Raw genomic sequence first — 24,299 nt, 5'->3', positions numbered from 1 at the left:
GTGTCTTAAGGGTCAGGTGGAATTTAGACACGTGGAAGTTGGAAAGAGGAGCGTGCCAGGTGGAAGAACTGGATGGTCACCAGTGCAGACACTGGAAAGCAAAAGAAGAGCAGGGCATGTGAAGCTCAGGAGAGAAGTTAGAGATGTTTGTAAAGAGATGAGGATAGAAGTCAGGAGTGGATGAGATTTCAGAGGAGAAGATGTGCAAAAGGGAGTCAAGAATAGGACTTTAGATCTTTCCCATTTAGAGACTGTAGAAGAAGAGGAGCCAGAGCAAGAACGGGTGGTCAGAAAGCAGAGTGCAGAGAAAGAAAGGAGTGGAGGAAGGAGGAGGAGGAAGAAGAGGCGGAAACAACCAACGAAGTCGAATACTTTAGGCTGTGGTTTTTCCAAGTATGGTCTTCCACAAACCACATCAGCATTACCTTGGGAACTAGCTAGAAATGCGAATTCTTGGACGCCACCCTAACAGTTGGTATGGAATCAATTCTGACTTGTGACAACCCCGTGTGTGTCAGAATAGAACTGTGCTCCATAGGGTTTTCAGTAGTTGATTTCTCGGTAGATTGACAGGCCTTTCTTCTGAAGATCCTTTAGGTGGACTTGAACTTACTCGCTTTCGGTTAGCAGCCAAGGGCATTAACTGTTAGTATCATTTGGAGTCTCCCACCCTACCCTAGACCTACTGAATTGGAAACTTTGGAGATTTGGGCCCTGATGTTTCCTGGGAGTCTAATATACACAAAATTTGAGAACCTCTGCTTATAAGGATGCTGCTGAGAAGGCTGAGCTTGAAGAAAGCCATTTCAGTAGAATGCTGAAGTTAGAAGTCAAAGAGTAAAAATAGTGACAGCCTATACACTGCCAGTCACTTATATGTGTATATGGGTACAAAAAATGTAGAAAGACATTCATTGCAGCATTGCTTATAAGATGAAAAGACTGGAAATGACCTAATGTTAAAGACATTGTTACTGTTTAAAAGAGAAAGAGAGAGAGAGCTATCTTCAAATATTATTGTTAAATTAAAAAACCAAAATGCAGAGCTCTGTGTGTACTATGCTACCAGTTGTGTAAAAAAGAAAAGAACTTCTATTTGCACAGCGTATTTACAGAATGATGCACAAAGAACTGTGAAGGATACATAATTAGCTGTTGGTTGGCTGGGGAACTAGGAGGGGCTTTAATTTCCAAGCGTACTCTTTGTGTGCCTTTTGAATTTTGTGCCGTAGTCAGGTATTACAAGCTCAAAACAAGCTTTAAGTATTAAACACGAACAGAAAAAGTTTAAACTAATAACAACTGACGAAAAAGTGGAGTGAGTGAATCTTTCAGCCGCTGCTTACATTCCTTCTTTGTTTGGGAGTTTATTATTTCCTGAAGCAGCCCAATCCATTGCTATGCAGTGTCAAACTTCTTCCTTATCCTGACGCGATGCTTCACAAGATCTGTTCCAGTGACAGAGTAGAATAGGAGAAACTGTTGCCATCTGAACAGCAATAAGGGCTTCTGTCTGAGAGATTTCTCCCTTCGCTCTCTCCTCCACTGTGTCTGTGACTCCACCCCAACCCAAGTGCTATGGAGAGATGGATTTAATGTGTTTTAAATCAGTTCACCTTAATTAAATATCCGTTTGTTCAAATACTGTATGATTTCACTTATATGAAATAGGCAAATATATAGAAACCATAGCTTATTAGTGGTTACCAGGAGTTGGTGGGGGGGAGTTACTGTTCAGGGGGCACAGAGTTTACATTCATGGTGGTGGAATAATTCAGAAAAGGATAGTGATAATGTTTGCACAACATGAAGAATGTAATCAATGCCAGTTGATTTATAGATGTAAAAACTCTTGAATTTGCAATTTTTTTTACGTATATGCACTCAATTAAAACATCTATTTGTTCAAATTATTGTGAATCAAGAAAGAAGGCTGTCAGGAAGCTATTTTAGTAATCTGATAAAAGGAAGGAGAACTGGGCCTGCAGGAGCCATGGAGATTTAACTAAGGAAGAGAACCTCACAGGAGCAGTTGTTGTTGTGAGCTGACTCATGACAACCCTGTGTACAACAAAACACAGAGTTCTCAGTGGCTGTTTCTGAAGCAGGTTGGGAGGCCTTTCTTCCTAGAACATCTTAGTTTGGAAGTTTCTCTCAAACCTGTTCAGCATCATAGCAGCACACAAGCCTCCACTGACAGGTGGGTGGTGGCTGCACATGTCATGCACTGGATGGGAATTGAACCTGGGTCTTCAACATGGAACTACCACTGAACACCGTTGCCCTGCAGGGGCAGTTAGGGGGATAAAATGGACAGGGCTTTGTTGACTGATGTGATGCAGGGGTGAAGAAGAGTTGGAAATCAGCGAATATGACCAGTTGGAAGACTAAGTGTCTGAGAGGATGGAGATAATGATGATAATAAAATTATTTTTATTTTCATGGCATTTTCACAGTTTAAAACCATGTTCTCATTTAACTGTCACAGTACCAAGTTGGGGATTGTTTTATACTTATTTAAAAAATGAGGACTGTGGGACCCAGACAGGTTAAGTAAGTAGCTAAGCCCATAGTTCTAGGATTTGCACCAGCTAGATCTTTTGGAGCCTCTTAGTACCATTTCTTTTCTTGCTGTGCTTTCCTCTCATTGTCTTCCAGCTTTGAAGAAAGCATTCTTTCTTCCTCTCACAAAACTGGACTTGTGAGTTGCTTCTATTTACTCCCTGCTTCTGAAGCTCTTGGAGCCCTGGTGGTGCAGTGGTTAGGAGCTTGGCTGCTAACCCAAAGGTGGGCAGTTTGAATCCACCAGCCACTCCTTGGAAACCTTATGGGGCAGTTCCACTCTGTCCTATAGAATTGCTATGAGTTGGACTTGACTCGAGAGCAACGGGTCTGAAGCTCATAGCTCCCATACTTCTTCTCCCCTCAACCTCTTACACTTTTCATCTCTTATTGTGTTAACACCTCTTCCGTCTTGGAGAAACACCTCTGCTTTGCTCTTCCGCCCACCGCCCAAACTCTAACCATCCCTCCTTTCCCTGTCAGACTTCCCAGCTGAGATACCTGCTCTCCATCTTTGTTCCCTCTCTCATTCACCCCAGAAGTCTAGCTCTCTTTTCTCTAGAACGGCGCAAGAGCCTCCTTGCTACTGACCCTGATGGCCTTTTCTCAGTCCTCACTTTGCTTGTTTTCTCTGTAAGTTGGGTGTTGGATACTGTGGCCCCAGCTCTATCTGCCCTTGGCCTCAGAGATACAACTGACTTCATCAAGTATTCATTACTTGATCGCAGGGATATAAGCACCTTGGTTTGCCATCCCCCTTTTAGGCTTTTTCTTCACCCCACCAGCACAAACCCTCCTCCTCCATCAGGCTGGTCTCCTCACTATTTCAGAGCCAGCGTGTGCTTTCTTCTCCATCTCTCCATCTCTCTTTCTCTTAGCTTAAGACTCCTATAAGAAATCGTCCCTGGGTGCCTTGTTGAATTTTCTTTTCTTGAAGTTCTTACAGCAAGTATAGGCTGGATAATCCAACTTAATATCTAATTATATACAGTCCACAATGTGGGGACTCTTGTGCTCCCCTTTCCATTGAGGGCAGGGCCTTGCTCTAGATTTCTGTATCTCCGTAGCATTTAACATACTGCTGAGTATAAAGTTGGTGCTCAGTTTATGTTTATTGATAGATAGATAGACAGACAGATGGATAGATAGATAGATAGATGAATGGATGTTGTTGTTAGTTGCAGCTGAGTCGATTCCGACTTACGGAACCCCATGTGTGCGGAGTAGAACTGCTCCATAAGGTTTTCAATGGCTGTAACCTTTTGGAAGCAGGTCGCCAGACCTGTCTTCCGAGGTGTCTTTAGTGGGTTCGAACTGCTGCTTAACCATTTGTGCCACCCAGATAGATAGCTATAGATAGATAGCATTTCTTCAGGATGAATCTGGTCAGAGCAGCTAACTCTGCTGTGTTATCCTGACAACTTCAGCTACTCAAACCAATCTCAGCTTCCAGGGGGCACTGCTCACAAAAGCAAGAGCATGGATAAAGGGGGAAATATGTATTTTTAAAAAGTAATGTACGTCCTCTTAATTCACTTGACAAATACTTGTTGCAGGTCTAGTATGGCCTAGTACTGGGAATAGAGTGAGCTTGGGCCCTCCTCCCATGGGGCTTACAACCTGGAGCAGACAATTTAGTAGTAAACAAATGAGTAACAAATAAATTGAAATAATGTTAAGTGTTATGAAGAAAATAGAAAAGAGCAATGTGATAGAGTGTGCCACTGGTTGCAGGCAAAGGGGGTAGGGGGAGGAGATGGAGGAGCAGGAAGGCAACTCTAGAGGAGGTGCTCAAAGCAGACATGTCTGAGGTGCTGATATTGGACTAAAATCTGAATGAGAAGAAAGAGTTGGCAGTGTACTGATCCGAGCAAGCTTGGCATGTTCTAGAAGCAGAACCAATTGAGTACTAAAAGAAATGGAACACTATGGTAGAATATGTGAATAAATCGAATGTGTGTCTGTGTGTATGCATACATAACCATGGTATGTGCAGGGGAAAATAAGGAAATATAAAGTTTTAAATTATTCCCTAAAAGTGCCACAAAAATGGATGTTTCAGGTAATCTGGTAGTCTCTTAGATCTTCCACTAAATAGCAAGATCCCTGAGGGCAGGGAGCCTGTCTCATCATTCTGTGTCCCCACCTCCTAGCGTAATGCCAGGCACAGAGAGAAGATACTTAATAAATATTTGATGAATTAATGCATGAAGGAAATGAGTGAATGGCCAAGAATTAGATTGCACGTTAATATTGTCTACTTTTAGTTTGTCTTTCTGTCTCAACTTGCATTACATCTGCACCCAAATACAATCATATCCAAATGGAAGACAAATGATAAAAGATAAGAAAACAAACTGTAAGGTCTTTAATAATTGCAAGCTCCAAGAAGAGAACCTAGGGAAATTGGCATCTATTATATAATTTTTTGTGAAAGGGGAATATGTTCTAGTGTTAAAATTAATTATTTCTTGATGTATCGTTTGTTCTCGTACTTATAATTTAAAGACTAAAGCACGTGTAATTTCTTGGAAAAGAGCTCTTCGGGGTTTCAGACCATCAGGATGTAAGTAACTTTTTCAGTCTTTAGTCAGAGGGAACTTCTTAAAAGTGCAAAATACAGTCGTTTAAAGGAGAAAATAAATACATTATATCAAATCAAAATTATGATTTTTAAATCCCAAATTGCCTTCTAAATGAAAGGCAGGTCTACTTATTTTAGTGGAAAACTCTCAGAAGAAATGTTTGAGTTAAGAATCAAGTTAATGTAGCAATTCATTGATCTGTATATTTTACTGAATCTTACTCAGTGCAGACTGCACAAATAAGTAGTACGAACTGAGCAGTCACTTGTTTTGTGTAGGACCTGCAAAATGGGAATTATCATTCATGTATAACAAACGATTCGATTAAAATGTCAAATGTCATGAGACTCCCTCTATCTCTGGGAAAGTTCTTGGTACACTTAGAAAAAAATCTTTCTGTCTGAATTAATCTTTGAAACAATGACAATTAAAATGATAGCTGTCATTTGCCTGAAAACACCTGACTTAGTGAATATTTTTCTAACCAATAAATTATGCACTGTCAGAATCATAGGAAAACAAGTAACTGAGGTTTTGAACATAGTCTACAAACACAACATTCATAACTCTTGGGTGACAGACCAATTGTTCACTTCATTTATGGGCTCTTTACATAATCAGGCTCCTACAGAAGTTAAAAAGAACTTTCTGTGCTTGACATTTGGATGAGCATTTGGTAGGGGAAATCAGATTTTCTCCCTAAGCTTCTCTAATCCACATTTACAATCAAGTGCTTTGCAGATAAACTTCCAAGAAATTTGCTCTCACGTTTGCCTGCTGCGCATGGAGCTGGGACATGGTTGGGTTTGCAAGATGAAACAAATGAATGCTTATCAGTTTCCAAGCCAAGGTTTTAGTTAATGCCCTTCATGCCTTCTCAATCCCCCACCCCCGAACTGCAGTTAAAGTTCAACCATTTGGGTTTTGGGTGCAGCACAGCGAGACTATGATTGATACCATCAGGCACCAAAACTGTTCTTTGCTGCTGGGTCGGGCAGCCAGGCTAGAGGAAAGTGCTGCCAACCCTATTATGAAATCCTTGCCTGTTATGATAACTCTGAGAGCTGCCAACACAATGTAGTAGAGAAGGCAAGTTCTCATATTGTTAACTCTTTACGAATCAGGATGCCATGAATCAAAGAGAGCCCACTGGGCCTTCTACTAAGGACCCGGTCCCTACTAAGAGGCCCTTGTCTAAGTGTCTCCCAATAGAGTCTAGTGCATGGTAGCTCATTTGACCTTTAAAGACCATCTTTACTGGGTGACTGATTTTTGTAGCTCCTCCAAGGTAATATGCTCTTTACTGTAGCATATTACCAGTAAGCATCTGTTATTTCAGTGGTTCTCTCCTACTCGAGTGGCCCTTATAAATACATACAATCCATCATTCCAGCTCTCTTAGTTGAGACTGGGAGCTGTCAGGGCCACAATTAATATTGCCTCCTGCCTATCTGAGTGTATGTCCACTGTGAATGATGTATGGATACATCAGTGAGCCAACCATGAAGTCTAATAATTTAGGAAATAGTCATCAGAACACCTTTCTCTTCTGGCTTCTGCTGCAGTAAGCAGGTTTTATGAGGGAGTGAAAAAAACCAGCCCAGTCTGAGGCTCATGTGGGTTACAGCCACCAACAGGCAGGTTGCTATATGAAACCAATGGTCCTGATCACAGACAACTGCATAGCTCAGAAGAGTGATCAGTTGATTTGCTGACATCAAGCTGTATTTATACATTCTGGCCAAGAGAACCCTGTTGTCAGTAACAACAATAACAATAAAAGGAGTCAAGTGCTCCTAGAAAAGTCTTTTTTTTTTTTTTTTTTTAACCTACAGATCAGTGTTTGATGGAGCTAATGTAATCCTTAGAGCACCATCATATTGTCTCTCTGCCTATCTAGTCCCTGACTTCTGTGATTGCAGGGATCATAAGTGGTGCATCTATGCTAAGGCCTAGCACAGTCTCAGGAACTGGGTAGGCACTTAAAAATAGTTATTGCATGAATGAATGTTGAATAAAAATTCTCTGCAGTTAGGGCATCTCTAGGGGAAGTGGATAGCATTTTCTGCTCTGTGTGGTCTTGGTGGGCAAAGTAGTTTTACCCTGGAATTTCAGTAGGAGAATCAGGCACAGCATATTCTTTCTTAGTAGTTTTCATCACTCAGTTCCTCTGGATCATTTGACATTTTCATCTTTAGCTGTTCTCTTTTTCTCTACCATTCCTCAATAATGGACAAGTATTTATGGAGTCCCTGCTCTGAGCCCAGCGTCTCTGTGGGTTTCATATTTCACTATTGCCCTCCAGGTTCAGTGGTCTGTTCTATACTCTTGTGGCCTCTGTGTACAACTTTGTCTGAAGAGCTTTGACTCCTCTGTGTTGGTCATTGTTGAATTACTCATCTGTCTTTCCCTTGGACTGTCAGCTCCTTGAGGCAAGGGGATGTGTCTAACATTGTGTTTGACCCATTGTGGGCTGGAGTAGATGTATGTAGAATGAATGAATGAACAAATGAATTGAATAATGAGTGAATGAGTGAAATGATTGTATCCATGGTTTAGATCATCTTTGGACGCTTGTTTTCAGATGGTGGCTGGACATGTGAGAGCCTGTGGCACAGTGCACAAGGCTGCTATAATTAGCATGTCACTAAGACCTATCAGCTGGCCTTGGCTGCTATTGATGAGCTGCCTCCCTGATACACTTCTTATTGTCAAGTGAGGAGCTCACAAATAAAGTTAAAATGATCTTTCTAGAGCTATGGCACTAAAAATGAGATTCCTGGTTGTATAAATTGCCTACAGGCATTGAGCTTGAAATGAATTAGATCAGGCCTTGCAGTTAAATCAGAAATTTGAGTGACATTTCTATTGCAGCTCATGGTAGGGGTCTTTGCGTTCTGCAGGGCTGCTCTATGTGGTATTGCTATGACTTAAGAGGATTCAGTTCAAAGGTTTGAAGGTGAATGAAAAGTTCAGGGACCAAATAAAACAAGGGTCAGAAAATACTTCTGATGAAGTGGCTTTTAGAATACATTAGTGTACAATTCTAAAGCGGTGAGTGACATCTTTACTATACTTTTCCTCCCTCCTATTTCATGTCTGACTTCATTAGCTCTAATTTTACTTTCTCAATAACAAGAAAATAAGTTAGTATTTATATTCTGTCCTTCAGGGAGGCATCTTAAAAATGATTTAAAAGGCAAATTGAAAACCAATGCAATAGTATTCATGGGAAGGTATTATCTCATATTTTTTATTATCCTGAAGGTCAAAGATTAAGAAAGTTAAATAATTCTTAGAAAAGAGAACTTTAATATGTTGAGGAGACATCGTTTTTCCCAGGTCACTTATGCAAGTTTAAAAAAATTGTAAGAATTTGCTGATATACTTTAAGGAAAGTAATTTAAACTGTCAGCTTCAAGATAAAGTGTAAAGGTAAAACATTGTATAAATTTATAATTAAATAACATGTGAAATACATCCTGTGTTATGTGCTTAACATGGCATATGCATTTTTGGTATACCATTTTATGGCGACATGTGAATTATCTCCTTTCTCTTCCTCAGATTTTCATCACTGTGAATTGCCTGAGTACAGATTTCTCCTCCCAGAAAGGAGTGAAAGGACTTCCTTTGATGATTCAGATTGATACATACAGTTATAATAATCGTAGCAATAAACCCATTCATAGAGCTTATTGCCAGATCAAGGTCTTCTGTGACAAAGTGAGTAAAGATGACAGTTTTTCATAAAGGTATCTTTGTTATTAGATATTACTTTTAATGACATTTCCCCTTTATCACCTCCTCTTGTCTAGTAGTGTCAAAATAATCACCTTATCAATCACAGTGGGAGTGGTAATATTTTATTCTTAATTCCTATTAGCTGTCTGGATAGTTATCTGTCAACTGTAATTTTTTTAGTCAATCATTTTTACCACTGATTTAATGACTGACTGACATGATTGTGCCACGAGTCTGATTCAATTAGATGGCTGAAATAACAGATTAATAGTTTTTACTACATATGGATCCTGTTCCAGAATATGTCAAGTCACCTTTATTATTTTATGGGTTAAATGGGATCTAATTTAGGATTTTTTGGAATGGAAATAGCACCTATAAAGTAAGTAAAAATGCATTTAGAGATGGTGTAGTTTTTTAATCTTCCTAAATCCAACCATAAAAGAGGCAACACAATTAGAATGGCAAAACTTAAAATTCCATGATTAGATGATAAGATGTCCCCACAAATCCAAAATACAAGTGGGACCAAACACTGACAGTTTCCAGACCTGTGTAATATTAACATCTGTGAGGGAGAAAGTAGAAGGAAAGCAACGGGGCCACTTGATGACCAAAGAACAGGAAACCTACAAAATTGCCCAGAGGTGCTTACTGGAATGTGGGACATCTAAGAACAGCATGTGAAACTGGGGTTGGGGAATATGAGCTCTGCAGACTCCATTTTGCTCTTGAATGCAAGAGAACTGAGATTTCAAGTGGCTTGGACCTGTGAACTCTCAAAAGTCACAAACTCTTTTCCCTTTTGTCCCTAGGCTGGAACCCTGCTCTGAGGAAAAAGTCCTGGGAATAGAATCCAAACTGAGTAGGACAGGAAAAAATAGGGGTAAAAGAAAGAGAAAGTCTAGATAAAAATGAGGAAGGGAAGGGAAACAGAAGAAGCAGATTTCAGAAAATACAAGACTTTTTTTTATCACTTTGGGATCACAACAGGAGAGGGAGCATGAGAGCCATGAAGCTAGAACTCTGCTGGCCCATCCATTTCTTTTAAAAATGACCAACAGAAAAGAAAAATAGTTGAATCCCATACAATGTCTCATGAAAAAAGAGATTAAGATCAGACTGACTACTCTCTGGACAATGAATGCATGCCATAAAGACTTGTCCACAAAACAGGTGAAAATGGTAGCCCAGTTGTTCAAAATAAGTGAAAAAGAAATTAAGAAAATGGTAGACATTATGAAGATCAATATAAAATAGAATTTGAAAAACTCAGACATGAGATGGAGAATGGAATGATTTCTAAAGTGAGTTATAGAACTCAAGAAAGAATTTAGAAATAAAGTATTAAAATATTTCAGAAGTAAAGACTGCTCTAGAAGCAACACAGAGTGAATAAAAATAATGGATAATGCCTTAAGAGAAATGCAAGTTGGAAAGGTGCAAAATTTTAACAAATTAGAAGAAATAGAGGTGGGAGAGAAAATATGTTTATAGAAGAGAGGTAAAGAAGATCCAATATACATATAATTGGAATCTTTGAGGAGGAAAACTACAAAATGAAACAGAACAAATATTAAATGCAAAAAGATACACATTGGAAGGATGGACTATGTACTTGGGGAAATTAACCCCGGACAGCTAATACCAAATAATTAAGCTATTGGACTTAAAAAAGAAACCATCCTTTGAGTATCTAAGTAAAAACAAATAAATAAATATTGAATCATTTTTAAGCAAAAGAAAACTAGATTATCATCAGACTTTTCAACAGCAACACTATGTCAAAAGACAATGATATTTAAGATAATCAAGTAAAGAAAATGTGAGCCAAGGATTTTATATCCAGCCAAATTGACTTTCAAGTATACAGACTGCAGACAAACTGTTATAAACAAGCAAAAACCCAGGGAATATTACTTCTTGGTGAATCTACTAGAGAACAAACTTCAGACAATCAATGTGACTGCAGAGACATTGTCATAAGGACTGAAGATAAACATTAAATATATATTTATCTATAGATCTAATTCTAAGTGGTGGGGGAGACAGTAACAATACAGACATAGTGGCAGCAGAAAGCAGAGATGATCACTAGAGGGGAGAAGGAAAGGAAAGCACATTAACTAGAATTGTATAGGGATTAGGGACATTCAATTGGCAGTAAATATCTCAAAAATCCCAGTAGCCTTTTAGGTCATAATGATTTCAGTTAGCACCAATTGTCCAGCTGTCAAAACAGCACAGCTATCTGAGGGACAGTCAGGCAATCTCCATCATATAGCAACCGGTTAAGCCAATATAACAAGTCAGTGTATATATGAAAAACCAGTGGGTTGGAGAGCACAAGTAACTTGCCTACAATCACACAATGGAAAAGTAGAGGCACCAGAGGAAAATACAGGCCTGATCCTAAAACTCCTATCTTTAAAATGATGAATAACTTTATACATATACTACCAAAATGACAACTAACAATTTAAAACCTCAACAAAGAGTTAAGGTAGTCTTTAAAAACACAACAACAACAACAAAAATCAGTTTGTATCTTTAATTCAGCATATCAAATATTAAGAAAACGTTATTTTCAAATAGTATGCAAAATGGAATATATATATATATATTAATTTTTTAATTGTACCCTAGATGAAGGTTTACAGAACAAATAGTTTCTCATTAAACAGTTAGTACACATATTGTTTTATGACATTGGTTAACAACTCCACGACATGTCAACACTCTTGCATCTCAACCTTGGGTTACCTATTACCAGCTTTCCTGTCCCTTCCTGCCTTCTAGTCCTCGTCCCTGGGCTGTTGTGCCCCATTAGTCTCGTTTTGTTTCATGGGGCTGTCTAATCTTTGGCCGAAGGGTGAACCTCAGGAGTGACTTCATTACTGAGCTGAAAGGGTGTCTGGGGTCCATACTCTCGGGGTTTCTCCAGCCTCTGTCAGGCCAGTAAGTCTGGTCTTTTTTTGCGAGTTAGATTTTGTTCAACATTTTTCTCCAGCTCTGTCTGGGACCCTCTGTTGTGATCCCTGTCAGAGCAGTCATTGGTGGTAGCGGGGCACCATCTAGTTGTACTGGACTCAGTCAGGTGGAGGCTGTGGTAGTTGTGGTAAAACGGAATATTTTAAGTAAAAATAAGAGAGCATTTAAAATCATTACAAAGTACCTGTCTTTGAAGTCTCTTATTTAATTCCAGATATTTCAAGAGAAATTGTAGAATTCCCCTTCGTGAGTCTCCTTGGAAGTGGAGACTAAAGCTAGGAATGAGTGAAATAGGGAGGGAAGGATGGGATGGAAGGGCTGGGCAATTCATTTTCCTCTAATTCGGTAGTTGGAATTTAATGTGGGAAAGAGAGGGCTTAATGAATGCTTACATAATTATTTTTCCCAAAATGTTGGTGTAATAAATACTAAAAAACAAAGACAATTAAAAAAACATGCAGAATGAATGAAAAGTGTTATATTGTTGATCACCTATGCCCTAAAATAACAGGAGTATAAGAAGGAAGGAGGGTACATAAAATGATAAATTTTCATTTACAGTTATTTTACTTTTAAAAGGGAAAGGGTGAAAAAATATCTCCTATTTTAAACATCAAAACATCGAATTATTGCTAAATAGGGAAAAACAAACAAAAAAACTGTGGCGATGCTGGGTAAACAATTGATATTGATTCCAAGTAGCTAATGATGTAAGGTTTTTAGTGGGTTGTTCTTTATATATCCTGAACCTGAGGGTCAGATGGGGGTTAGGAAACCAATAAGGAGGAGTTGCATGGGGCAAGCAGAGTGGATTAAGTTTAGTTACTGTTAATTTGTGTAATAAACTAGATAGAAAATCTTTTGCTGTAATTTGTCGTCACATTTGCAGCTCTAATATCAAAGCCCAAGAAAAGCTCACTCCTGGGAGATTAAAAATTTTGCTTTTCAAATGGGGATGCAAATGATTAATTTTAGTTTTCCCTAAAGCAAAAGAGTTAAGAGCTATTCCATTTTGTCTTGGATTGAATTGTATTGAATTGTATCCCCCTAAAATATGTTTCAACTTGGCTAGGCCATGATTCCTGGTATTGTGTGGCTGTCCTCCATTTTGTTGTTTTATTATCCTCCATTTTGTGATGTGTTGTAAATCCTAGCCTCTATGCCTATGGTTATAGTGCCATTTGGGAGTGAGCTGTCCATTATGTTAATAAGGCAGGATTAGATCATATTAAAGAGGATTAGGTTTGTTATGTTAATGAGGCAGGATTAAGGTGGGATGCAATTCCCTTACTCAGGTCACAGCCTTGATCCCATGTAAGGGAAGTTTCCCTGGGGTGTGGCCTGCATCATTTTTTATCTTACAAGAGATAAAAGGAGAAAGAAGACAGCAGAGAGGGACCTCACTACCACCAAGAAAGAAGAGCTGGGAATGGAGCACGTCCTTTGGACCCGGGATCCCTGCACTGAGAACCTCCTAGACCCTGGGGAAGATTGATGCCAAGACACATGGAGATCTCCAAGGGATGCCCAGTGCACAGATATTGAAAGGAGACAAGGACCTTCCCCCACAGCAAACAGAAAGAGAAAGACTTCCCCTGGAGCTGGCGCCCTAAATTCTGACTTCTAGCCTCCTAAACTGTGAGAGAATAAATTTCTGTTTATTAAAGCCAGCCACTTGTGGTATTTCTGCTGTAGCAGCACTAGATAACTAAGATGCATTCCAAAACTTAAAGTTTCCCAATCACAGCCCAGAGTCTTAAAGAGATGGAATTCTGCACTATTTATATTTCTCCACTTTGATTTCTAATTAATACACCTGTGAAAGTGCGGATGAAAGATAGGCCTTTTCTAATTTTTTTGTTGTTATACCTCTACTGAAAGTCATATGTTTATGTATTTTTAAAACAAATATATATACACACACACATATATATAACAATAAATATATTGTTGTTGTTGTGGGGTGCCATTGAGTCAGTTTTGACTCATAGCGACCCCCTGTATAACAGAACAAAAAATGTTGTCTGGTCCTGTGCCAATATGTATCTCTATATATCTAGATATAAATGCATCTATCTATAGATACCTATATCTATATTTAAGTGTTTCCCTAGTCTTCAATAAAATGCAAGAGCCATATTACTGCAAACAGTAACTATATATCATGCAAAAACTGGGAAACAAAGCCACATTCTTAAAATAAATTTATGAGAAACAATGCAAGTATCTAATAAGAAACCAAGATAGCCATCATCTCTCGAAGTAGCAAATGATCACAATATAATCAGGATATCTTTAGATACATTTTTCAAATTTAACATTTTGTAGTGAACATTTAGGTTAAAAAGGAGGAAAATTATTTTCAAACGATAAATTTGGTATTTGTAGCACATTACATTCTTTTGGAGGAACTATGCTTTTTTTGCACTCTAATAAGAGTTGAAAAAATATTTTCTAGAAGCTCCAGGTCACAATCATTGGAGGGAAAGGAATTCTTGGAAGGTTATGTTCAAGGGAAGGTTTCTCCATTATAATTGAATGCATAAAAGCTCTCCTGGGTCATGGTGAAGTCAAAAACTTTATCCAAAAATGAGAACTGTAGCTCTCTCAAGAGTGTTTGGATATTGTCAGAACTGTTTTGCCATGCTAATATCTGAACGCGACAGGAAATTTCTTCCTATAATGTCACACCAATACTGTGCTTTACTCTAACATTTCAATTAATCTTTTGAGTTTGGCGTATCAAAGAATGTCTGTAAGATAATAAACAGGTGACTTTATTTCCTAAAAATCTACATTGAACATATATAAATCTTGAAACAGATTAATTCCAGACCATTGCCTCATAGAAATAGCACAAATAAAACACTAATTCAGAAATAGAATTGCTTGACAAAGGTTGGAATGTGTCTTGGATGGGTTGTAATTTATATAGAGAATGAAGATCCACATTTCTATTTATATTAAATACTATATTCTGCAGATCTCCAAACACATAGAAAAATGTCTTATATGGACCCAACCAAAAATGAATAACAGTTCCCATTATCAACTTTGATATTTTGGAGAGCCTTTTGCTTATATTGCACATCCATTTGAACAAAGTGATCTCTGTTCACTTACCATTTTATTTTCTGAAAATATTGCGTGTTATCTAGATACTTATAAAAATGCTACAAAACCTTGGTATATGTTTTATATTAGTAAAAATCAGTCTACCTTGAAGAGACTTCCAAAGCAAATATTTCTATATTTTATCTGCCTCTTGCTATGAATTTCCAAAGCAAGTACCAATGACAATTCAAAACTTAAAATGAAGTACTGTCAATAATTACTCCCTATGACGGTTAAGAAGCTTTTTTGATGTATAAATTGCATATTGAAATTATCTGGTTAAAAATACAATAAATGTTCAGATTTTACCCATGGAAAGCCCTTAGAACTCTCCTAGCATGGATTAAGTATCATGTAAATATTAGTTGTTATTATTCATCTGTCATGGATTGAATTGTGTCCCCCCAAAATATGCGTATCAGTTTGGCGAGCCACGATTCCCAGTATTATGTGGTGGTTCTCCATTATGTGATTGTTGTAATTTTCCTATTTAAATAAATAGGAATCCTAATCTCTTCATGTGGTTAATGAGGCAAGATTAGATTATGTTAAAGAGGATTAGGGTGGGATGTAATATCCTTGCTCAGGTTACATCCCTGATGCAATGTAAAGGGAGTTTGCCTGGGGTGTGGCCTGCACCACGTTTTATCTTACAAGAGATAAAAAGAAAGGGAAGTGAGCAGAGAGCTGGGGATCTCTTACCACCAAGAAAGCAGTGCCAGGAGTAGAGCGCATCCTTTGGACCTGGGGTTCCTGCACAGAGAAGCTCCTAGTCCAGGGAAAGATTGATGAAAAAAAAGGACCTTCCTCCAGAGGCAACAGAGAAAGCCTTACCCTGGAGCTGACGTCCTGAATATGGACTTTTAGCCTACTAGACTGTGAGAGAATAAACTTCTGTTTGTTAAAGCCATCCAACTATGGTATTTCTGTTATAGCAGCACTAGATAACTAAGACATTATCCTTCAAGAACTGGCTCAAAAGCCATCTCCTTTATGATATTTTTCTTGACCACAAATCTCCATTGTGTCATGTTTTGCCTCATGTTGGGCCTGAATTGGGAACCTGCTTTAAAAATAAGTTACTAATTTGATAAGCAAAAAATGTATCTCATTATTTTAATTTGAACCTCTCTCTCTCATACTATATTGTATATTACCAAAAACCTGCTGCCGTCGAGTCGAGTTTGGCTCATAGCCACCCTATAGGACAGAGTTGAATTGCCCCATAGGATTTCCAAGGAGCCTCTGGTGGATCAGAACTGCTAACCTTTTGGTTAGCGGCTGAGCTTGTAACTATTGTGCCACCGGGGCCCCATATTATATATACTATATATATTCAAATCTTAAAGTGAAGTCCTGTGTGTGTGTGTGTGTGTGTATATTTACATATGTATGTGCATATATATATGTATGTGTATATATATGTATGTCTTAGTCATCTAGTGCTGCTATAACAGAAATACCACAAGTGGATGGCTTTAACAAAGAGAAGTTTATTCTTTCACAGTCCAGTAAGCTAGAAGTCCTAAATCAGGGCACTAGCTCCAGGGGAAGGCTTTCTCTCTCTGTCAGCTCTGGAGAAAGCTCCTTGTCATCAGTCTTCCCTTGGTCTGGGAACATCTCAGTGCAGGAAGCTCAGGTCTAAAGGATGCGCTCTATTCCCAGCACTGCTTTCCTGGTGATATGAGGTCCCCCTGTCTCTCTTCTTGCTTCTCTCTTTTATATCTCAAAAAAGATTGGCTTAAGACACTATCTAATTTTGTAGATGTCATCAGTATAACTGCCACGAATTCATCTTATTACATCATAGTGATAGTATTTCCCACACATAGGGAAATCACATCATATGATAAAATGGTAGACAACCATGCAATACTGGGAATCATGACCTAGCCAAGTTGACAGATATTTTTGGGGGACACAATTCAATCCATGACAATATATGTATGTATATGTATATATATGTGTGTGTATATATGTGTATGTATGTGTGTGTGTATACCACTTCCAAGATGCCTCTGGTGGACTCGAACCTCAGCCTTTCAGTTAGCAGATAAGCACATTAATCATTTGCACCACCCAGTGTGTCTCTCTCGCTATGTACATAAACACATATATATGTACACACATATACACATATACACATATATATGTACACGCATATACATATACACATACACATATATATGTATTCACCATTTTTGTGTCTTCCTCTGTGAATTGCCTATTTCATGAACTTTATCCATTTTCTATTAGAATGTTAGTGGATTTTTAAATTCGAATCATTATTTATACATTAAGGGCTTCACTCTTTATGTGATATTTTATTGGAAATATGTCGGTTTGTCTTTTGCATTTTAATTTTGTTGGATTTCTTTTTCATACAGATGCGTTACATTTTTACATTGTCAAATCTCTCTCTGTGTGTCACTTGGGGGTAGATGTAAAGGGTTAGAAGGTTGCTGGCCAGTTTGTGTTTCCCTGTTCCTTCACTGTGCTACCACCAAGGCTAGGCACTGTAAATGCGGATCTGCAACTTCTGGGGAAGTTTAGGCTGAGGATGTGGATCTGGACATCATGTGTCTACAAAGTCATGAAAACATGTGAGCAGATGAATGCTCCTGAAGCAAGAATGGAGAGAGAGGAAGGAAAAGGAAAACCTGGTTGGAACATCTGTATTTGAAGAGGAAAACGAGATAGCAAAGCTAATATAGAGGACTCACCAAAGAGAGAAGATAAGCAGGGAATCTTCAAAGTCAAAGAAAGAAAAATACAAGACGACAGTCGATTGGTTAAGTAGGATGGGGTTTGGCAATTTGGCAAGAAATGCCGATGGAAACTTCAGATTAAAAGGAACAAAGGAGCAAAAAGGAGGCAGATATATCAAACTTTTTCTACCTGGTTGACTGAGCACCATCTCTAACCAAAAAAACCAAACCAACCCCGTTGCCGTCAGGTGGATTCCAACTCATAGAGACCCTATAGGACAGAGTAAAAGTGCCCTGTAAGGTTTCCAAGGAGCACCTGGTGGATTCCAACTGCCGAACTTTTGGTTAGCAGCTGTAGCTCTTAACCACTACGCCACCAGGGTTTCCCCATCTCTAACAGCATAGAAAAATGTTAAAACAAAAATGAAAGTCATACTTGGATGTACAAAGTGATCCTACATCTTGTCTAGTTTCCTTATGCCCGCCCTCATTTCCACCACTGTCATGATTTTTTAAAAGTTCTATAACAACAACCGAAGGAAAAAATGTGTAGGGAATCCACACTCAACTTTAATGCCACTTCATGACTAGGAAGGATGTTAACGAGTCAATGCTTCATCTTATGACATTTTATTATAATCACTAAAGTTTCTTAACTTGCTTTGCTGTGATAGGGAACTGGGTCTGGTCTTTCTGCACGGATTCAAAACTCAAGTTCTTTAAATAGGCAAGAGACCAAAAAAGGAGAAAATCTAGGAGAGGTGGGATCACTCGGAGGTCAGAAATGGAGCATAGACTAATGAGCAGTCTCTCTCAAAAAGCTTTCAGAGCCAAGCCTTGACCTCCCCAGAGGGGCGGGAAGGGGGCCGCCCAGTCTCCTTCTCCCCTGTTTTGTTTCATGTCCCTGTGACTTATGTGCTGACAGTATTTTCATGTGCTCTGATAACATGCCTGACATTGTATTTGTTTTTCACTGTCAGGGAGCAGAAAGAAAAATTCGAGATGAAGAGAGGAAGCAGAACAGGAAGAAAGGGAAAGGCCAGGCCCCCCAGACCCAGTGCAACAACTGTGAGTTTCACTGGGAATGATATTCTCCTCTAGGGTGGGGTGGGGGCGTGGGCAGTGGACTCCAGCTGGGCCGGGTCCACTGGGGGAACAGGTGGAAAGAAGTGGGTTGCAGGTAATACTACGTATGTGCAAAGGATGGCTTGCTTTTTCAGGGCAGTGGAGACTGGGCTAATTGTCCCTGTGTAAAGCAAATAGAATCACATGATCACAGAATGTTTGAACTAGGAAGGACTTTGTAATATCATGGGGACCAACATCCTCCTTGTTCAGACAAGGAAGCTAGGGTGCACAGAGGTACAGGAGGGCAAGAGGGAACCAGAGCTTCACCTCGGGACCTCTCACTTGTAATCTGGTGCTCTTTCTGTTACAGCAGTGGCAGATGGGGGCTTTTAAAGTGTGTCTATGGCATTTAGGAAGTTTCATAGGAGAAAACTGTGAACTTTAGCCAAAACTAGGGCCTCGCAGTTGAGATTTCTTAGTCATGCATAACCCTTTTGTTAATGGGCTTTGTGATCATATCTAGCCTCTGACGGGAAATTGGCCGCAATACCTTTGCAGAAGAAGAGCGACATCACCTACTTCAAAACGATGCCTGATCTGCACTCACAGCCGGTTCTCTTCATTCCTGATGTTCACTTTGCAAACCTGCAGCGAACAGGACAGGTATGACCTACCTGCTAACATCTACCTGCCACCCACCCACCCACGGGGCTGGTAGAGCCTTAAGGTAGAATCACTTCAGTCAGTGTTGACTTTGAAACTAAAGCCAGCATTCTATTCATTGGAAAAAATGTCAAGGTCATTTCCTACAGAAAATGGGTTTTTAAAGAATGAATGCCTCAGGAGCAGAGACTGACATACTAAGGGGAAGAAGAGATTGAGCTAATATTCATAAAGTGTTGACAAAGCAATGAAAGAGGAAGAAAGCAAGAAGGCTAATCACCTGTAAGGAAAGTTTGTTGTGTTTTGTTAGCATTTTCATGTGGGATTAGCCTGATATAACAGAGCTCCACCTAATGGAGGGAAATTGAGGTGCGCCTATAGCTTCATAGCCCAAACCCACTGCCCTGGAGTCAATTCCGACTCATAGAGACCCTATAGGACAGAGTAGAACTGCCCCACAGGGTTTCCTAGGCTTCCATAAATCTTTACAGAAGCAGACTGCCACATCTGTCTTCCGCAGAGCAGCTGTTGGGTTTGAACTGCCAGCCTTTCAGTTAGTAGTCGAGTGCTTTAACCATTGCACCACCAGAGCTCCTTTAGCTTCATAGAGTTGCCAAAAAAAAAATCCCAAACCCGTTACTGTCAAGTCGATTCTGACTCATAGCAACCCTGTAGGACAGAGTAGAACTGCCTCACAGCATTTTCAAGGCTGTAATCTTTACGGAAGCCGACTGCCATATCTTACTTCCAAAGAGCGGCTGGTGGGTTTGAACCGATAACCTTTCGGTTAGCAGCCAAGCACTTAACCACTGCACCACCAGGGCTCCTTTTCATAGAGTTGCACAAGAGGAAAAACACTGATTAAATCAGACCCAATCAACACTTTTTTCTCTTAGTAAATCAACAGTTTCTGTTGAATAGGTAAATAATTTCACACCAAAATAAAAATGAGTTTCTAGGAAAATATAACAATTCCCGTCTTCTAGGTGTATCTACAAGTGAAATGAAGGTGTTAATATTACAATAACATAAGTGTCCAGTGATTAACTCATTATAGTAGTTGAAGTTGATGGAATATTGTGCAACCATTAAAGTTAAAATTATAGACACCATGTAGCAACATGGAAACTAGTTATGATAACGGTCAGGGAAAGAAAAAGAAGCAGAATACCAATTTGTGTCTATACAGACAGCCCTTCGGGTTACAAATGTCCAATTTGTGCACAACCCTTTATAAGCCAGCCCCATAAAACATATTATGTTAACAATTTGAGGTATGTACAATGGTTCGTAGTAACAAATGGGCTCTACTTTTCGACACACATTAAAATATTATTATTATTACTGTATTACTATGTTAAAGATGTATTAGTGTATCTGAAAGTGCTTATTTAATGTTTTTTATGCATAGAAAGTACACTATACACTATATACTAAGACAAACATTTGACTGACTGACATTAGATACAAACCGTACCTAACTGTTCCGATTTAAGTACAGATTCAACTTGAAGATAGACTTAGGAAATGGAACTCTTTCATAATCCAGGGACTGCCTGTAATGTGATTCCAAGTGTATACCTGAATTTGAAGGGAACAAGAATCATTGTAACACTTGATGAGCAGGATTCTGAGATATGGATGATTTTTTTTCCCCTTTTGGTATTATCTTTAGTATTATTTTTTTATGTGATAAATTATGTGTGGGAAAAGAAAAATATAATCACTTTCACCAAACAAATTGAGTTTTAATAAATCTTGCATTGGTTAGTTTTCTTTTAAACCTAAATTCCTTTGAGGAAATATCTGTTTTGAGAAATAGGGATATACTGGCATACTCAAGTCTTTCTTCCATTCTAAGTGTCCAGCTACTCACCGGAATTAGCCTTAGTCTCTTGGAGGAGAAACCATTTATTAGCTTTATTTTCTCATTCTTCAGAAGATTTTGTCCCACAGTGATCGCTGTTGTGTTTCATTATATGTATGGGACGAAGCCATTGTACAAGCAGAGCTTTTTGATATTTATGACACAACATGGTAACAAAATACCCACACCATTTTCTTAGAGTGCATTTCCACTAAAAAACTAATTTAATATTCCCATCTTATCCTACTTGTTTGATACGAACAAGGACCCAAGGGAGAAGGCAAGGACTTTATGATTTTTCAAGACATGAGTGCCAGCATCTAATTTGTGTTTTTTTTTTAGTTTTAATTTCCAGGGAAGGGATGGTTGAATTGTGTATTTATAGTCTTTACCCCAAGGGATTTTATGGAGCTAAGTTTTTACACCTTCCAGAAGTGGGGCTAATTGAGTTAAACTGTGCTCATTGGTTACTGTCATGATTCTGGCTTCAACTCCGTATCAAAGCTGACAACCTGACCTGTTCTCTTGGCAAGATTTCTCTGAAATACACAAAGGTGTAAATGAATCTTAAGAGGAAAAATGACCCAACCTGGTTGCTTATGACTGTCAGCCTGTGCCCTCACTTACCCCTTTGTGTCCTGAGTTCTGAGCCTGTGGCTTAATCAGAAGGAAGAGTGCAGCCTTTACAGTTTGCTGGTTTCCACAGCTGCAAAGCAGTGCAATCAGCGTCCCCTTTGGCAATCAGGGAAGATACTGTCCTTACAGTTAAATCCTGGCTAGCTGGAGGTGGCCCTTCCAGAACCCTGAGGCTTACCCCATGCCTCAGATCCAGAGTTATGGGAGCCTGTGAGGGAGTCTGCCTTGAGCCCCAAGCAACAAAAGAACACACCCAGCTGTGCTCAAGAACAACCTGTGACTATTCTGTCGTTAATCAACTTGCATGGCCTTGCAGGGTTTGGCTGGGTCTCCTAAAAGGCTGACTTTTCTTAGAGGCCTGGGAGATCGGTCCAGAGGCAAGAGAACCTGAAAAAGAGGAGGAAAGACAGCAGTAGTCACTGTGTTGAAAGTGAGGATAGGGCAGGGATTGGCCGACTTTGATATACACAACAAGAGCCAGCAGTAGCCGGTCATAAGATGGGACATTTTTATCTGAAGGAGAAGGGAGGCTAGCGATAGTGTGCATCTCAGTAACCACTGCAGGTGTTAAGCCTTGCTAAAGTCAGCCACATAGCAGCTCTACACAACTGCAGGGCAGGTAGCCCTGTAGTTCTCAAGGTCAGTGAGACCCCCTCGAACCATGATAAGGGCACATCAGCTATGGCACAGTGATTCCAATTCACCTGAGGACGCGGTGTTTTCTGGTCAGCCTCCATTGTTTCAATTCACATGCAGATCAGAATATTCTACAGAGACTTTTGAAAAACTATTATGAGGGAATGAATGTAATGTGCAGGCACTATGGCCACCTGCTATCTCACGCTCACATTAAAGCCCTGATGTTCACCATTGCTTGTGAGGGTGCTGCCTTTAAAAGACGGGCGGCAAGGGGAGCTTGGGAAGAATGGTGGGATGTAGCAACATCCTCAGTTGGATAATGTATACTTCGCACACACAAGACTTCCTCGCGGCCCTGAGCCCAAGGAGGGCACCACTCCTCCCTCACACCCTCAAGAACATTTTCTCAAACAGTGACTTGTAAGCAGTCTTCCCCCAAAATCAAACAGAGTTCTTGATAAGAACTCAGATTCTTGAGTTTCATTCCAGGCCTTTCCAGTTAAAATCTCTGAAGCGGGGCCTAGGAAAGTGCACGCTGACAAGGTCTCCAGACACCTTTTATGCACTCCGAAGTTTGAGAAACACTGTCTAAAAATTAAGTCAGTGCAAAGAGCCAGCCACCAGCAGGGAGAAAGCAGTGGGTCATTACGTTAGAGAGGGAGAAATGACAACGCAAGGACAGTGAGAGGGACAGTGAAGTCGAAGCCATTCAGGAGGGCAGCAAACCACTTCAGAGAAGGCTGCTTCCATCTTTGGGTCACCAACAATTTTGCGGAGAGCTTTTGGTCCTACTGCCAGGTCATTAGGTCATGCTTTATGCTATATTTAAAGAAACAAGCAAAAAACAAGTCACCATCAGGAACTTATTTTAAAAAATCCAGTTGTGTGGCCATTGCTCTGGCCCACGCTCCCTCTCTTATGCAGGTCACTCCAGGTGCACCTAAATGAACTGTCCTATTTCCAGTATGTCACAGTGACAGGCTCAGGATGCCACACTGAAACTTGTGGGGAAAAAACAACATACTTTCACTGTTTTCTGTTCAAGAAGAAATAAACTATACAATTCAACAATAGACATGAAAAAATCCAAAGAGGAAAAAGTTCTAGTGGAAATCTGAGCTAATGACTAGAGTGATTCATTCCCAGAGAGTTCCAGGTAACCAGAGTTTTGTTACATAACTAGATCTAGGCTTCGCAGCATCCCAAGAGCTGCCAAGAGCCTTTGAGAAAAGTCTGTGGGGAGGTCGTAGATCTAGGCGCAGCTATTTCTCTCCCAGGTTGCAGGGGCAGGGGCAGTGACCAAATGCATTAGAATCAGAGGCTACTGTTGAAGTGAATATGCAAAAGCTTGATCCAAACTCAGGTATTGTTCTGCACCCAAATGAAAATGGTTTGAAAGCAAGCAAGACAAAAGCTCCACAATTAATTTTTAGAAATCACTGGGTCAGGAGGGCCTACATACATAGCAGATCCCTTCTGGTTTCTTCCATAGATAGCTTCATAAAAAGTAGACCAAAGTTTATTAGTGGTTACCAGGGGCAGGTGGGAGGGAGGAGAGAAAGGGGACTCATTGCTTAGGGGACACTGAGCTTCTGTTAAGGGTGGTGAGATTATTTGGAAATAGGTAATGGTGATGGTCGTACAATATGACAAACAATGTCACTGATTTGTACATGTGAAGAATGTTGAAGTGCAAATGATTTGTTGCGTTATATATATATT

At 39.6% G+C, this 24,299-nt stretch overlaps 1 protein-coding gene across 1 annotated transcript in view; it reads left to right on the top strand.

Annotated features, from left to right (window-relative positions):
- Window positions 1–24,299, top strand: part of GRHL2 (grainyhead like transcription factor 2) — a 111,793-nt gene that overhangs the window by 57,329 nt on the left and 30,165 nt on the right. Inside the window, exons 8-10 of the mRNA XM_012559693.2 lie at window positions 8,715–8,873; window positions 18,685–18,772; window positions 19,296–19,435. Coding sequence (XP_012415147.1) covers window positions 8,715–8,873; window positions 18,685–18,772; window positions 19,296–19,435 — 387 coding nt within the window. The remainder of the gene's footprint in view (window positions 1–8,714; window positions 8,874–18,684; window positions 18,773–19,295; window positions 19,436–24,299) is intronic.

This window comes from Trichechus manatus, unplaced genomic scaffold (genome assembly GCF_000243295.1).
Source record: "Trichechus manatus latirostris isolate Lorelei unplaced genomic scaffold, TriManLat1.0 scaffold00009, whole genome shotgun sequence".
Lineage (NCBI taxonomy): Eukaryota > Metazoa > Chordata > Mammalia > Sirenia > Trichechidae > Trichechus > Trichechus manatus.
This window is presented reverse-complemented; position numbering and strand designations above follow the sequence as displayed.